We start from the raw sequence: 17,785 nt of genomic DNA, 5'->3' as shown, positions 1-17,785 counted from the left end.
TTCATTTTAAGCCACGGCGAAATGCTCAACCAGATGTGAGGGTGTGGGACACTGACCCACTTCTGTCATGAAATATAAAGAGAAGGATCTGTCACACGCAAAGCTGTGTTTGGGTTCTGAATGTGTGCTTGTAAATCGACTCTTTGCGGTTATTAAAAGTTTGAAATGTTCCCTATCCATTCTCTGTGATGAAAGAAACTGAGCCCCCTGAACTACAGTTACTCATAACAACACATTTATATTACATTTCAGTACATTTCACACAGTTCCATGTACAACACTGCACCCATTCTCCACCATTGATCTACAGGTAAATAGCACTCATCTCCTATATTTATCTGTGTGATGCTCCCATCCTGGGTATATTCAAAACTGAAAATATGATCAAGCAGCCTCTAATATAAAAAGCCTTATGGGTTATGGAAATCATAAAAGACCCGTTTATTGGCCTTTAAGCCAAATGGATATGACTGTCAAAGTACTATTAACATTTTTATTACAGTATCAGTTCAGGCACTCAGTTCACTGCTAATAGTTCCTATTTAAAAATTAATTGCCAAGATGTCAACATCAGCATGGAAGTGAAAAATAGAATGGTTAAAAAAAATAAAATAATTATATATATATTTCCCCCACACATACATACATACATACATACATAATACAGATAAGCAATGTCTATAGTTATATTATATACAATTTTGGGGTTTTCAAACTTTCTAAATAAAAATTTAAAATAAAAAATAAAAAGCCCACCTTGAACTCATGGCTGATTCATTAGATGATCCCATGGACCTGAATGGGTACGGGCAGTATTTTAGTGTTGTCATTGGTGTATTAAAGGCTCTTTGTAAAGCTGTTTTTCCACTTCCCAGGGGACCCTTGTGCAGGATGTATGACAGCATTGACAGCAGTGAGCAATAATTAACATTAAACACGTTGCAGGGGTCCCTGGTACTGAACCAACTAGCCTGTCAAGCCTCTTTTCCGTGCCCCTACACTCAATTGGACTGGATGACATGTGTGGAATACACAAACACTGTATCTATTATATCAGCTGAGATCATCTGTGGACATTGTACATGTTTCACAAATGTAGAATGCCTTATTATATTGGATCATAATAATCGTTCATGAGCATAAACTGTCATATTTCAGTGCTACATGTACAGTTCTGTGTCAGGGTATAACAAAGGTGATCTGCTTAGCATATAACACATTTGACATGGAAATGATAGGCATGAACTGCTTAGTGGCTGTCCTAATGCAATGTCATGTGCTTAAGCATAAAGTGAGAAGACCTCTCCATATATAAGGTAGCTTAGTCCATATCAATATTTTCTTTTTCGCCTAATAATGCCTAATAATCTCTTTTCAAAATCAAACAAGTTCATATATATACACACAGCTATGACAGAGGTAGTCAGTGTCTTTCAGTACAGGTCCAGGTGCTAAATTAAAGTGCAGACATCATTATCGGTTAATCATACAACTAACAAACTGAGTGTGCCAAAACTCCTGAAATTAAATGGAGTTTAATGGTGGTTAACACTTTTGAAAGCTCATGATACACAGTGGAAATGTCAGAGATTTTGGAGGTATAATGTAAGAGAACAGTTAAGGATATATTATAAGACAGAGAACCTGTAGTTTTCTGTGAACACATCTGGAATACAGTCCCAGATTTCATACCCTTAGGGCATGGGGCAGTTGTTTTCTATCTCCAAGTAAGCAAACAAAGTATACTAACAAAATATAATATGCGAAAGAATAAAAATACACATACATAGAAACAAACATTCCCCAGCCTCAAATCCTGATAAATATGATTGACAGTTAACTATATTGACTAGTCAGTACTTATTTAAACAGCTCTAAGGGCTTCAGCGCACATATAGAATGGTCTCTGTACAAACTATAGTGTCTTCAGGACACAATAAATGTTAAGTCAGAATGTTATGGTATATCATTTCGAAATGCTTCCTGGTAGCATTGGTTTAAAATTCTGATTATATATAAACACTAAAAGGCATTTCTTCTATATAGATTCCTCCCCGTTATTACAGTATTGCTTTAAATACATTTATATTTAAAGGTCAAAAGCTACAGGATTTATACCTACTAAATTACCTTATCCTAATCCTAATTGCTTGCAAATCATATCCATGAAAGTAAATACTGTTTGTCAAGCAGCGTCATTTCACACAATATTATCCAGTGTCTTTTCTCATCACATTGTAAGTATTAGCTGTGTGTAAAATTTATGTCTATTTAGTTAGATTTGTATGAGTATTGTTTCATAATAATTTAACCCACTGTAGCAAGTTTTGATCCATATATAGTATTTACTGGAACTGTCAATACATAATATTCCTGATGGCTCATTTTCTTATTTGTGTTTTTCTCTTTTTGAGGTAATGATGGAGGATGACAGTCTAAAAAAACAAAGCACCCACTCATATTGATACCGTTCTCTGGTGTCGATGTTATCTTTTGGTTTTTGGCACATCGAACTGACTGTGCAAAGAGACTGTGCAGGCCTTCACAGCAGCTTCGGTCTCCCAGTTTAGTGCCAGAGATTTACCTATGACTGCTGAAGTGTTCAATCATATGATCTATTCAAAATGTTTCTTTGGGAAATAAAATGTACATATGAAATAAAAACTGACCTGTGTAACACTTATATGTTTTGAAGAAGGAAAAGAAGATGAGCACACAGAAACCATCAAATTGGAAAAGTTATTGTATATCTCTCATCGTATAAGAGATGTAATCTTGTGAGGTTTGGGTGAGAGGACCACGGAAATGAAACTAAGCGGTTCTGGCTGCGTGCAAACTGCACAGAATAACATCTCTTATAAGAAACACCATCATAACATGACCTATTAAGTTAATATAAACAACACACAAGGATTAGGTGATTATTTTAGATACATTTAACAATCAACCCCCTTTCTCTCCATTTCAAATGGTTTTGGTCCAGGATGTGGTTTAAATGTTGTGTGTTGTGTTTCATTGCTGGGTAAATATAGCAAAACTATAAAAAATAATTTTACATCCTGTGAAACTTGCACCACTAGCATTAAAGTGTCCCGAAACATCATTGGCACATCAAGAATGTGTAAATTATCAGAAATACTGCTCTGTTTCTCATATGTGATTTATAATAAAATGTTTTTTGACTCCAAAACCCTGCTCCAGCTTATCTTATTTGTACACTATACTGCATAGAAATTACTTATTTTTATAGAGCAAAACAAAATTGTTTGAATCTTTATGTAAATTAAGTTGTGTGCAGTATTTGTCTCACGTTCAAGGGATTCTGGCCAACTGGCCAGAGTCGAACCCCAGAAGTGGAGACGTCATTCAATCTAGTAGTCTTATTATTTCAGATTCCTTGACCCACACTAGGGAAAATAACTATTTGATTTCCAAGCAGAAACCCATAACAAATGTGACATTAAATCCATTCCCTGCCCCATGCATACATATTTTCAATGTATTGCTTTATAGGAGACATGTGCAAAGAAGAGCATGTTTTCATTTCAAAGTGCATGGGTTTTGGTAACTAGCCCTGCAACTCTTGCTGGCCGGTATAGAATTCATTTCACACTTCATACATGAAGGGAATACTGAGCAGGGAAAAGCTTCCTCAAATTGTAAAATTCAATCATGCCATTCACTTGTGAGGTAAGGTTTGCAATCGTTGAGTGATGATGTATTTATTTTATTTCCCTTCATCTCTGCTGATACAGCTTCCTCTGTTACATGCATGACTCCTATTTGCCACAAACTATCCCTGAAAGAATACTTGCTTCCATAGACTGCATCCTTCCAACTCTGCTTTGCTTCCTGTGGGATTGCACATTTAATTCAATATAAATGTGCATAAGGACATGCACTTTATATCTAGACAATTCTTTAGAAGGGCAAAAAAATAAAAATAATCAAACTAAATCACACCATTTTGATTGAACTATACATTTTAGTTGCTGTTTCTTTTTTCTGTGCATAATTTAAAGACAACATTTTCAAGTTCTACCTCAGGGAGGTGAAAAAGTGAGCTACATATAAAACATAAAACAGGACGCTGCCCATGGTGAGGAGGAGGCTATGTATGCAGGAAGAAAATAATCATTCATCAGAAAAACAAGTTACAAAAACAAAGGGATAATGTGCTCGAGCTCAAGGGGATTTAATGTGTTTTTCTACAGAAGAAGCGCTGACAGAGGCTAGGCGGTTACCTCCACCTCTTCACCACTTGGCTGTCCGGACAAAGGTGGTCCCAATTCTCCTGTGACATAACACCCTGGGCAGCCCTCAGGAGCCCCCGGGCTCTGTGAGATTAGGGCTGGTTTGAAGATGGGCCTGTAAACCCGGGTTGGGGGTCATCTTCTAAAGCCACAGTTTTCATTCCGCTGATGACCGCAGGGTAACACTCTTGTGTTTTTCTTTTTGCTCTACTGTAACTTAAAAAGCTTGTACTCTGCATGCTGCATGAGTAAGATGCCATATTCTGTTTCCTTTGACGACTTCTACCAATTTCTAGTTGGCTTTTACAACGAGCATGAATCGAGACATAATGGAGTGAAATGACCTACCCCTCGCCTCTGAGCCTCCGGGGGCAATGGAAAATCAATGCTTGAGATCCGAAACCTCAGCCTTCTGGCTCCTGGTATTTGGTTTTAAACACTTAGCAGCATCACCTCTGGCATGTGCCTTTTCATATTAAGAGAAAGGCTGCGAACACTTCTTATGCTACAGATAAATGCTAATCCAGCTTTACTGAAGATGATTTTGGTTTCATGGGGGCTGTAGAAGATACTACAGTTTTTCTGCTGTGAAGAGACGGAAATTGCATCTGATTTTTGAAAATGAAAAAAATTGCTATTTTAAATGCAGGGAAATATAGGATCCCTTAAAGCAAAGTTTCAAGTGATATTAACAAAGGATAGCATTGATCCACCTATACTTTACGGGACTAATCCATGGCAGGATTTCATTTGAGTCTTTTAAAACCCTGTGGAGTCCCCATGGAATGTATGATCACCTACTTGTGAGAATAATCCCAGAAGATTTATAATACTGAGGGATACCCCAGTGCTGAGAAATGCAGAAATAAATCCAGTGGCAGTTTATTCCAAGGGGATAAATGAAGTCTGGAATACAGGGCAGAGCCGAGCAATTAAAGTTATTAATGTTTATCCTATCAGCAGTGTTCCCCATAAATGTGGTCGCCCCAACACATTTATCTTAAAAAATCCAACTAAATCTGTAATTCATTATAACATATACCACACTGAATATATATAAGCAGTAATATATAAACACCATTCCATCTATCTATAAATAATACAGAATTACAAATGTGGTTTGCAATTATTTTAAAAATTAGGTTTGAAGGTTTGTGTGGTCACCAACTTGCAAACATGTATTGCATACTTATAGAAAACATCATGTTGTGCTAGTAATTATATTAATACACTGAATACAAATGTATGATTAAAGCATCCGATGGTAGCAGCAGGGGTGAAAAAACGTTGTGAGGACAAAAACATCTCAAGGCGTGTTGGCACAGCCCTAAAATACATGCCATTCCAAATACTGTGACACGCGGTCCAAGCATTCTGCAGTTCATGGCCCTCAATCCAGCGAAGTGCTAATGTCTCTTCACATCGCCACTACGAGGAAGCGATCATGTTTTCTTGGCAAGCTCCATTAGTTACACTTGACATCACCATTACTGCATACAGCTCTTGATGGAGTCAAAACTATTCATCCATATGCAAAATGCATAATTACACCACCTATTCAGAGGACCAGTATTAGTAGTGCTAAAACAATTATTAAAATTCCCACCGAATACTCTTCCTTAAAATCATACTGCTCTAACTGCAGAATTACAATATTTACAACCTTTTCCAGACCACAAACTACAGGGTTTTCTAGGAATGAATTCTGGAAAATACTAAACAAACAAACAAACATAGAAATAATACATAGTCAACATAGTCACACAACCACCATCAAATTAGAAAATGTGTTGCTAATTCAACAAATGTATAGTCCTCACGTGTGGGATTATATCCAGTTGGGAACATGTTTAATTTATTTTCAACGCAAAGCTTTTCCCCTCCATTTCCCTTGCCATGTGGTGCAACACAGGCCAAGCTGGGTTTATATTTTCCCATCATTAGCAAGACTGTTTATCTCAAAATATAAATTATCACCAATAACTTCCTCAGGTCAGATGGAAATGAACCATCACAAATAAAATGCTCACAGTTTTTCACAGAAGCATTCGATAAAATGAAGTGCAAAGTGCCAAAAAATCCCTACTGGTTTCCAGCAGGCTAATATAAACAGTAATTAATCTACAGCTGAATAAAGGGTATCTGACGACTTTACGATCACAATATTTTTCTGTAATTGCCCTTGAGTGACTCGGTTACACAAAACACATAACAGAAACATGCCAAGGGTGATGGTAAACAAATTAGAAAATTGCACAGCATTTCTAAAGCTAAATATGGTTATTTCCCCTTAATAAAAACAATAAATAAAAACTAAAATAAAACACAATCCTATAAATAATAACACTCCACTTGGAAGAAAAATATGTTTTAAGTTTTAGAGGGGTCGATTATTGTAGTTTTACACTAGGGACCTGGTCAGGTCAGCAACATCTAAATATTATTGCAAATAGTAGACGGAGAATGAAAATAGAGAATCTTATAAATAAACAGGTACTGTATGAATATTTCCCAAGAGTCAGGATTCTCCATGCTTTAAAAATCCCTTAAAGGAAATCCAATACATGGAATTATTATTATTATTATTATTATTATTATTATTATTATTATTATTATTATTAGTAGTAGTAGTAGTAGTAATATTATGTCCATATTACAATGGTCAAAAGTCATAATATCTACTTGCAAATGAATGTTGTTGTACTCCTACTATATTACTGTGACATGCAACTATTAATACTATTGTAGATTACGGCTGCTTACAATGAAACAATTTATATTTGAACAAATTATTTAATGTTGTGACACACACAAACCATTTCTTGTGGTATCTTTTCATATCCCACAAATGATTGCTGAAAAAATGACAATTACTAAGGTTTATATCATTCTAGCAGGTTTGTGCTTTGTAATGGAACATGCAATCATTTGATCATTTCACCTGCAGTTTGACAATGTGATGCTAGTGTTAACTAAACTTGTGAAATAGCTCCTGATTTGAAGAGGGAACTAAAAAATGGAGGTGGGGAAATTGTTATTTTTTTGTAAAGATGCACGCTTCCCTGTCACGCACTGCCTTCTTTTAACAACCGGATTCATTAGCATTCCTCCACAAAACAAGATTAAATATGATAAAAAACAATTGTTTGCATTTATATAATCACACAGATAAAAAATGGCATAACTACACGAAGAGTGAACACACAGAAACAGACCTTGCAGAGCCTGTTTCATTAACCATTAGAGCCGTGGTTTCCATCTGTGGACTTGTCATGTGGGTTGTATGCGTCTTCAATCAGTTGTTGAAGGTCACTAGAATGAAAACCAGAAGACCCAGAATCTCTCCTGCACCAGAGCCCCACATATCACCGATGGTAAAGACGCCACAATCAATGAAAAATGTTTGTTGGCGAAAATACTGGCCGTTATATTGCACTTTAGCATATAAACTGCAAATTCATCAAGTGGGCAGAGATAGTAAAAGCACCCCATACTCTCCACGGTTTTAACAGTCCTAGTGACCTCAAAAAATATATATTTGAGAAAAGTCGTTTTATGTTGAGTGAGTATTAAAGGATTTGATACCAAAAAAAAAAAAACAATCCCTTGCACTTCAGGACTGTCGTATAGTTTTAAGGAGTTTCTCTGCACTGGCACAGTAAATCATAAAAGAGATGTTGAGGATTTATAGTAAGATTACTGTGGATTAAATCTAACATTACACTATAAATGCCTGTTCATATTACCCATACCATATGATTCATAGCTCTACGAAAAGGAGTAAAAGAGACGTATAATACTTGGGTCTTAGCATAATGTGGGAAGGCATAAAGCAATATTAAAAAAGAGAAACATACGCACTGTTCATTCCTTGCCACCCAATATTTGCTGATGTATTCGACAGAAACTTGTACGATTGTTCCTATTTCTACAGTGCAATATTCACACACAGCCAATCACTCCAGTAGCCTACAATTATCAGCTTAGAGGGGTTGAGCTTTACAATAATTCTGTTCTAAGGCTTTTCAATGAGGAAATTGGAGGTTTTCAAGTTAGCAGATTTCAGGACCTTTGTAAATGTCTCCATGCACACATTTAGATGTTCCACATAGACAGGAGATACCATGAAGTCTCAAGTTGAACAAAGAGATAAAAATTAATCAGCCTATAAACTACATTGGCGTTACGCGGTATTGCTTTCCCTATCTATGCCGTATAAATGTCACAGCCTCAGCGAGGAAAACTTCGCCACAAGTACAATTCCAGCTCCTGCCCCTCTTGGCGTTCTTGTTCTTGTTTTTGTTTTTGTCCAGCAACACATGCACTCTGTGGGTAGATCAAGGCCTGTGAATTCTGATGTTCATTTTCCTGTGAAAGCCAGCAAAACATCTAATTGGGATAAAGTTCAGTGAGCGGGTAGGTGTATTCCTGTGGGAATGACAGTTCTACGTATTTTCATTCATTCGTTAAAAAACAGGGGGCAAAAAAACGACAGGGCTGAGTGTTGTGAGAATATGCAGATTATGAACACAATCTGGATTTGGGTTAGAGGATATGTATGTGAAGTATGTCCCCTGGGCTCTGGTTGCAGACTAGTGTTTAATGCCAGACAACATGTATTTTTGAGATTGTTGAGCCAAAGCCATAAAGCCTGTGAACTACATGGTCAGTGCCAATAACGGAGCACTGGAAGTTGCATTAGACAGCCTAATAAAGGAAACTGGATTGTTAAAATGTGATTCAAGCCTTGGAATTTTCCCCGTCCCAGAGACGGAGGCGCTGACCCCTTTCTTGATTAGGTCTCTACCCACAGTGAGCATAATTTATGCTTCCTCTTGTTCGGTTGTACACACCCTACAGTGAAATGCTTACACTTCAACAAGACCAAGAGAGGCTTCAATTAATCACAGGAGGCCTTCCCCTGCTGCAATAATAACCATTCAAATAAACTTCAAAATGAAGGCTTATTTACCCTTTTAATGGCCCTTACAGTGCAATTTTTGTAGTAAAATGTCTCCATTATTGTTATTATTATTTATTAAAATAATTAAAAAATAACCTTCATCCTCCAATTAGGCGTTCATGAATGGTTTATATGCAAGCGAACTGACATCCTAAATGGTTTTGCAGCCGTCCACAGAGACGCGTCTTTATGACTCCCCTGGACGTACACTGATCTGCATTGCAAAAGCAATAAACTCTTCCCGCTGCACAACAGACACCACCGCCACGTATCTCATACTCTGCCTAATATCTGGAGATGCTGAGGAAAGACACTGAAATATTAACCTTTGAATCGTATCTCTTCTGCCACTTCTCCCAAACTTACAGCTGAGAATTCATCCCGTTTCTTTCTCTCTTTGACTCCTTCTCCTTTGCCTGCTCCACAAAATAATCATGCACACAGAGACTGCAACCCAGATTGTTCAATGCATACAAATCAGCTGGGGTCTTGTGAGTCTCAGCTGTCAGAATTCATGATGAAACCACAGGCAGGTCTTATTACTTGACGCCAAGCTCTCGAAGATGTAGTTATGGATGGAGATGGCAGATCAGAAGATAATGACAAGAACTAATCTGCGCAAATTAGACAGTCAATAATGCTGTCTGCTACCTGCTGCTGACCCCCTGAACTAAGACCCCCGGTACATCTTCTGGAGAAACTCTATCCACACCGTCTCAAAGCCTAAAGCGGAGAGTGGGAGAGTGTTTATTATTCAATGGTGTATCACTTTCAACTGCACACACTCTTAGATGTTTCACTTGGGGATTCCTCCTAATTTAAGAACCTTTCTTTTAATCTTTAGGATCTCTATATCTGTCTTCGAAAACCTTACCAAAACTGCCCTTTCTGTACGAGGCTTGAATTCACAATGAGAAAAAATGCTAGGGCTGGTTCTCGGGGTGTGATTCTGTTTCTGGAAATATAAAAAAGATGTGCAAATGACAATAAAGCTGCAACAATACATTCCAGCTCTGAAAGTAAAGGGTGTCCTTACTTTTCTTTTTTTGAACATGGATTTTAATAGAAAAAAGACCTGTCATTTTCTAATGAACTTTTCACATTTACTATAATGCTTGTCATCATCACGAAAAACTGCTGCATATGACTTAACAAAGACGTGTATAATTTACAACAGAAGTCCCTTCCATACACATATATACTATATTAAAGATTTCCCTTGATTTAAACATGGTAAAACTCATACAGAATAGAAAATGAAGTGTACTGCCTTATTCTAAACCAACACAGGAAATAACTTTAGCTGTGCAACGGCTTTCTTTTAATTTAGACTAAAGAGTAAGATCATTTTTATCTGTCTATTGGGAAAAGTGGAAGGCTACGAGCCAGAATAACCAAAAACATTCACAATCTAATCCCAAGTTAGCAACTTCCTTAGACATAAATAATAATAATTTATCATTAATTTGTCATAACATCAGAACCCATTATTTAAAGTCAGAAGCTGGCTTACTGCCTGTATTAAATTCAGGCCCTCTTCTTATCTAACGGACTGCTGACATGTCCAGTAAATGTAGCAGTTTTGTCCCCACCTGGTACACCGCTCTCGAGATACATCTGGGTCGGAACATCAGGTGCAAGGCCCGCAGGTTCATAATCCGCCACCGCCTCAGAGCTTGGGAAGTCAGATTCCACAGCAGGCCTTCTCTGCTAAAGAAGATATCTTCAAAGCCAATCAACATGGCCTCCATTGCAACTGGATAGTGAGGGTATCGCTGTCAGCCAGGTAAATTCCACAGGTAGTGTAAACCTAACACCTGGGCGAGTTTGCAGAGAAAGCCTGTATTTCAGTTTACGCAGGGATTCGCTCCAATTTAGGGCAACCCCATGTAACCGCTCTCTCCCACGCAGTCGACAAAAAAGTGCCTCCTGAACTGTCCTTCTACTCCAGCTGTAGGAAACCCAATTGGGAATGACAGTCGAAATGCATTAGAAAAACAATCCCACAAAGGAATATACAGAGCCAAAGGAACTACTTTTTCTATTTGTTAGTTCTGAGGATTACGATTCATCTGAGATCTAATGCTTCATGTATACGGTCAATCCTTTCGGGAGTAGGCGAGGTGTCCTTCCCTGCCTCTGAAGATAATCAGACGTCCACACGCACAACACTGCAGCTACATGATACACTATCTCCCTTCTTGGCTTTCTAAAAGACAACAGAGGAACAAACTTAGCATCTTGAGAGAGTTTACAAGTTTCTTTAGTCTGCTGGGATCTCGTCCAGAGTCTTAAAAAAAGCCTGTTGCCTCAGTGCCAACATTCCCAGGACATTCTGTTATGCTGCTTAACCCTCTCAATGCCACAGACACACAAGTCTCCACGTTTCAAATAACCAGGACTTTGAACACAACCTGTGGGAAAAGCCATCTTCGGAAAGTGTCAATAACCAAAACTGGAGATTAGAGTGCAAGATATCTTAAGAGAAAATAAAATGCAAGCACGTCCTGCTTCAAATGTCTGGAGCTTCTGCTGTCTAGTGAAGGGTTAACGTTTGAAAAGACTTTCAGAAATTCCACACTGAACCATCCAATCTGTATCTTTGCATTCTTCTGATCGAACAGCTGAAAATATGTGGGATTGCACTAGTAGCAAAAGCTGATACCCTGGTGGCCTTTGACAGATGCCAGAGTGAATAGCATATTTCATGATGATACTATGATTAATATGACAAATGGCTACTATTTATACTACATTAACAATATGTGCGGAAACAGCTTATTAATGATCTCTATGTCTATCATATTAAACTCTATTCTGTCAAGAACGGGCACATTTATAGTTACCCCATAAATATACATAAGAGTTTAAAACTGTTCCTACGTTTACCAGCCAGACTGACTCCCCTCATGGGTCTTTTATGATAAGTACTATATCTTAATTATGCCCTTCCTGATGTCTACTTCAGAAATTGTAAGGCTAACTCAATTTCTCTGAAATAACTATTATAAATTCCTAATTGGTTCTGTGAGCATGTTATCGCATCCAGTAATTCATCAAACAAATGAGGGATGTTTCTGTTATGTGCTAGATGACACATAAGAATTTGAAAGATAGAGCTGAAAGTCGTTTACAAACTTTTAACATGGCCGTCTTCAGCATTCACAGGAGCCACAGTGGAATTTCTTCTCGTGGCACAAGCTTGTGCCCTGCTGAGACAAGCCTCTGCTTATTTTCTTTGTTAAGGACAACATCTGGGGCAACGTTAACAATTATGACCTTTAAAATACATCGGTTTTGTGTTTGCATTGTGTTTTTGATTATTTTGATCTTCAGAAAACACGTTTCGTCATCGAAACTAGGCCAGTTTCAAGCCTGTTTTATAGAAACACATGCAAACTCATTTTAGTCCAATTGGTGTGCAACTTTTCTCAGTAAGGGCATGGTAGCAGATCATTAACAACAAAACATGTACCTTTTTCTCATTCAAGAAGGTTGGGGTGCCCACAATGTGTCCCATGAAAGGGGTTTCACCACTGGCCCATTTCAGTATTTTGAGCACACTGTTTCTGCAAATCAATACACAATTTGCTCAAATGAGTTTAAACATTCAATGCTGATTAAACACATCTCTCCAAGTGGCATATTTATTGGGGTATTGACATGGGACCGCTCCATGGGAACTGGCAGACATAAAACCCTCAGCCTCAACTCATCATAATAACATTGAGAAAAAGCAGGAAAAACCCTAAACAGTTAACTGCTTATAAACACCCCATTAGGAGAGTCGAGGCACGCTGGTGTTCAAATGAAAAGCAGCTGGAGCTGGGAATTTGGAGGATGTATGTGCAGGTTCTCTTGACTGATGGAGATCGTCTGCAACACAACACCAATTTGTCCAACCATTAAAATATTAGTATTGTCTTACTATTCTATTTAGTACCTTGCTCAACAGGATTGTTCAGCAATTACAAGCCTTGTTTTATTGTCCTTTTCAAGGGCCAGTTTAAAGAGAAGTGCACTTCAGCGTTGTTAACCCCTTCTTGTTCCATTTAAGTGTTTCTTTACTCAATAACACCCTACATGTTTAATGCAATGCGCATTGATAGAGACTTTCTGTTTATAACATGTAGTACAATATTATGGAGACAAAAATACAGCTTCTCAGAGTAAATCATGCTGACAAGAATAAGCATTTGTTTTAAAAACAACATCTTTGCGAGTAGAAGTCAGAATTCCTGTGAATCTGCAAAAGCACTCCTGTTGCAAAGTGTCATTTAGGGAAGCTGCAAATATTTGGAATTGAAAGATGTTCCCAGGACTCTGTGTATATAAGGTCTGCAGAACCCTGGGAAAGTTCATGGAATGCATTGACCTAGTGTGAAAGTTTTCCCCTGTGCAGAAGGGTAGTCATGTATTCTTTTTGAATTAACAAATGCCCTTAAAAGTTGATGAAAACTAATTTTGCCAAAGACTTCACATATTTCTTAAAAGTTGTAAATTAATTAGTAAGAATATGTTCATATATATTCATAAATGAAGGCCTCCCCAAGTATCTAAAACAGCTTCAAAAATAATAACTACATTAGATGATCAAATGAGCTTAATTGTACTTATAAATCACTTTACACCACAACATTACAATAGGAACTACAATAACAATGAGGGTATTTAGCTAACAAAAGTTACTGGTCTGATCTAATTATAAAAAAAATCTATTTAGAAACTAACTTTTTCTGTAATAATAGAAATGTCTATTTGAGTGTGTTGATCCTTGACTTGGGACACAGCGTCACAGTTTCGCAGCCCCGTCATCCAGGGTTTTCAGAAACTATGGCAACATTTCAATTCCCACAGATAACTCTCAGTGTGTGGCAGTAGACGAGCTACTGTAATACCATCGCCAGGCAGAGAACAACTGTACAGAACTGATAGCAATAAATGACTCCTCAAAGGCAGAATGTATGTCTATAGAAAGCACTGGGAATGCTGGGTGCTGCCTTGATATTGAACAACCATTATGCCGATGATGTGTTTACCAGTGTTTGAATTAAATAACTTTGGCTTTTTTCAATTTCCATATTTCTTATAATACTGATTAATGTAGCACAGTCAGACTAAACTGCACTATACGGGACTGAAACACATATTATTGCAAGAAATCTAGTTCAGTGACTGATCCTCAAATATTATTTCAGTACTACGCTAAGAAGCTCAGTCCCTGGAGAAAGTAATTGATCTTGCAAAGGCAGGTTTGGATAAAACAGAGAACCATTTATCATTAACTTTTCATTTGCTGTGCTTTTGTCTTTTGGGAATACAAAAACCCATTCAATTGACCGGTTGATCAACACGGCTCCTTTGGTGAGAATAAAAATGATGCTGATTGCATTTTAAACCAGTTGCACCATTTTCAATTGTGTTTTTGCTTTTTTAAATTGAGGAGCTCCAAAACAAGAGCACACCAGCAAAAGACAACAACAATTTGCTCTCATTATCTTAACACCAGAGAGATTAATTGGAATTTAGTGGTTCTTACTCCTTCTCTCTCTTTTCCAATCTCTACTTTTCTATACCTTTTAAAGTCTAATACAAATTATAATACCTGTATTTGTAAAGCTACAACATATTTACATATAGAAGAATATAAAGAAGGAGAGAAAGGAAGAAAAATCCATAGGCATGGCATTACTGCACATAAGGAACTGTTTAAATGAGTAAAACTATACAGCTGCTTCTCATCTTTTTTCTAAGGAGACATACAATATGTATATTTTCTGCCTAAAAGCTTTTTTGGATCCCCTTTTCCTACAAGGTGCCCATGGGAATAAAAATGACATACAAATACAGATAGGATCAATAAAAAATAAATAAATAAAAGCTGTTCAGCAAAACAGAGAAAGTCAGGACCATAAGAAGTTAACACTCTGTGTCACAGCAATACTATCTTGTGTTCAAAGATCTTAAACCTATTTTTGCATAATTTTGTTGTTGACCTACTTTAAATATAGGCTAATTATATGCTTTTTTTTTTACCATACATATTAATGAGGATTAAAATAAAACCTACAATCCCACAATTTAGCAAGCTAAGTGAGCAGAAACAACATGGGGGCAGGAAAAGAAAGGCACTATCTCACACCATATCACAGAGATACAGACAGAATACTTTTATTGAAACTACTGGAGAACTAATAGTGGGGCAATGAATGGAGGCTTTAAAACCCCGATTTAGATAAATATGACTCATGCTGTAGTAGACCTTGTTTGAATCGGCCTGTCTTTGCTCAGGCGAGTCCAGAACACACAGTCCACTGTTCGGATCATCGCAGACAAAGAGTTTCAATGTTCACAGAAATTCAGGGTCCCGGTTTCCTGCCATTACAAAAGGAAATCCCTCATCTTTATCAGGGTAATTTCTGGGAAAAGAAAATCACTTTTAATGATGAGAAAAAGAGAATGTATGAGTAAAAAGAATCATACACAGATAAAGACTTACATTTCTATATTTAAAGCCCCAAACCATCAGACAAGTGAGGGGATAATTTGATGAAAAAACAGACATGCTATCTTCACAAGAACTTGGAAGAAAGTGTGTCGCCTGATTAAACTTTGTCCCCGTAGATTTGCACGGTACCGATGAAGCGTTTAAGAATGTCGGAGACCCTTGAAAGCTTGTCTAAGAGCTATTGTGGATGAAGATGTGCAATCTATTGCAATCTCTCCCAATGCTTCAGGCCAGAAAGAATACCATTACGTTGCAAACATTTTTCCCAGCCTCTGTCCCACGCCACTGAGGACCAGTTGGTCTGAATAACACTTCTGAGTGTCTCCAGCCCCACTGCTCCTATTTCAAAGCACACACCCACAGGCAACGGGTGGCTTTTGATGATTATAATAAAGCCAAAAACCAATATGTTAGACCAAGTATAGCTTTCAACACAGTCATAAAATAGATGGAAACATTTCTGACACAAGAATGGCCAACTGAAGGGACTTAATATTTACTGCAGATGTTTCATATTGTTCCCTCCCCTTACTGACAGAGTTTTAAATGAGATTCATGCAAAAGAAAACAAGCAAAATGTAATTGTGTACGTTTTTGTCGTTGTTTTCTGTATTACGTTTGGAATTGTTTTTGTCTACGCCATGTTCAAGATCAAGAGTTGGGTTTAAAAATGAGTCACGCTCAGGTAGAGATAATAAAACTGAAAGTATTTTATTCAGTTCAGAAACTGAACGTATTACTTTTTGACTATCTCTGCTACATTGATTAATTGAGTGCTATGGTTAGATTGTCATGAACAATATAAAGAATTGTCTTTAATAAACATATTTTAAGCTGACCCAGTTTTGTAGAAGGCTTCTTCTCATATATAACTTTGACAGTTGATGGAAATGATAATGGGATTGGATTGTTTATACAGTTTTGACGTAAGCCAGGGAATGCAATTGTGACCTTCCTAATTATCCTGATTAGGGAGACTGTAGCCCTAAGCCAGAGTCTGAGAAATGTTGCTAATTTAAAAGCCATTGGGACCTTGATAGTACACACAGAAAGAATGCACCGAGGACTACGCTAATCAAAATGAACAACATCACATTAAGAACACGCATGACGTCTTCACAAGGGGGTAGAGGTAGACGTTTCAACCAATTGTTTAAGTTTTTGTCTCTGAAAAACTATGGTTGCTTAAGACACAATGCATCAATTTTGTTTGGTCAAATTATGATATGGTTTATTTAAAATACGTACAAAATTCTGCCACATCTCTCAGTATTTTTTTGTGTAGACATAAAAGTTTCTCTATTGCATCAATTACAATCAGGTAAATATGACATCCATAAACCAGGTAACAATTTCAACCTCAAAATCAATAAAAAGGGTCCCCTTTGCCAGCTCATAGGATGAAAATTATTAATTTATCCAAGTTAATGAACTAGGGTTAGGCTATAGCTTGAAGCATTTAGCAGGCATAATTTAGACTGCCCTTGGCTTTAATTGTAGGTGATGTGAAGTTTAAATTTAATGAGCACCAATTAGTACTTGTGCTTTAGGACAAGACATATATGATCTTGGTTAGCATGAAGCCTAAGCTAGTATCTTCCACAAACACGCCTTTATGATTTTATTGTCTGCTCTGCAGAAACAGGACACAATTAGAGTCTTTCAAGCAACTTGATTTAATTTCACGCCAAAGGAGCTTTTGAAACATCTCATTGATAACATGTTGCAAGGGAAATAATTTCTCATGTTCCTTAAAAGACAGAAAAGGGAGATTATACACTTTTTATATTTGGGGAAAAAAAATCATACATAGAAAGAAATAGATGTAAGATCTAATACATCTTTGACTGTCTAAATCTGATTGCAGTTTTCATCTTTGTATGTATGTTTCCTTGCTTCATAGACATTGCAAAGTCAGCAATAAAACCCTGCAGATTTAAATGGATAATGCCAGTCATCACTGTTCACAGTTAATGAGGCAAAACCTGTACAAATGTTTTACAATAATTACGAATGCTAAAAAAAGTTAAATTTATTGCCACCATTTATCTAACACTTATT

The 17,785-nt window shown here is 37.1% G+C and overlaps 1 protein-coding gene across 5 annotated transcripts in view; it reads right to left on the bottom strand.

Moving 5' to 3' along the window:
• frmd4a (FERM domain containing 4A) overlaps positions 1-17,785 on the bottom strand; it is a 150,464-nt gene that overhangs the window by 86,869 nt on the left and 45,810 nt on the right. For 4 of the 5 annotated variants that reach the window (XM_066723720.1, XM_066723722.1, XM_066723721.1 and 1 more), the window contains exon 1: positions 10,809-11,478. The exons of the other annotated variant lie outside the window; for it this stretch is intronic. In XM_066723720.1, coding sequence (XP_066579817.1) covers positions 10,809-10,967 — 159 coding nt within the window. In that variant the 5' untranslated portion in view covers positions 10,968-11,478. Of the gene's footprint in view, positions 1-10,808; positions 11,479-17,785 lie in introns of those variants that run through there. 5 annotated transcript variants of the gene reach the window in all.

The sequence above is a fragment of the Amia ocellicauda genome, chromosome 15 (genome assembly GCF_036373705.1).
Source record: "Amia ocellicauda isolate fAmiCal2 chromosome 15, fAmiCal2.hap1, whole genome shotgun sequence".
Classification (NCBI taxonomy): Eukaryota; Metazoa; Chordata; class Actinopteri; order Amiiformes; family Amiidae; genus Amia; species Amia ocellicauda.
The sequence above is the reverse complement of the archived record's forward strand: the minus strand, read 5'-3'. Positions and strand labels throughout refer to the sequence as shown.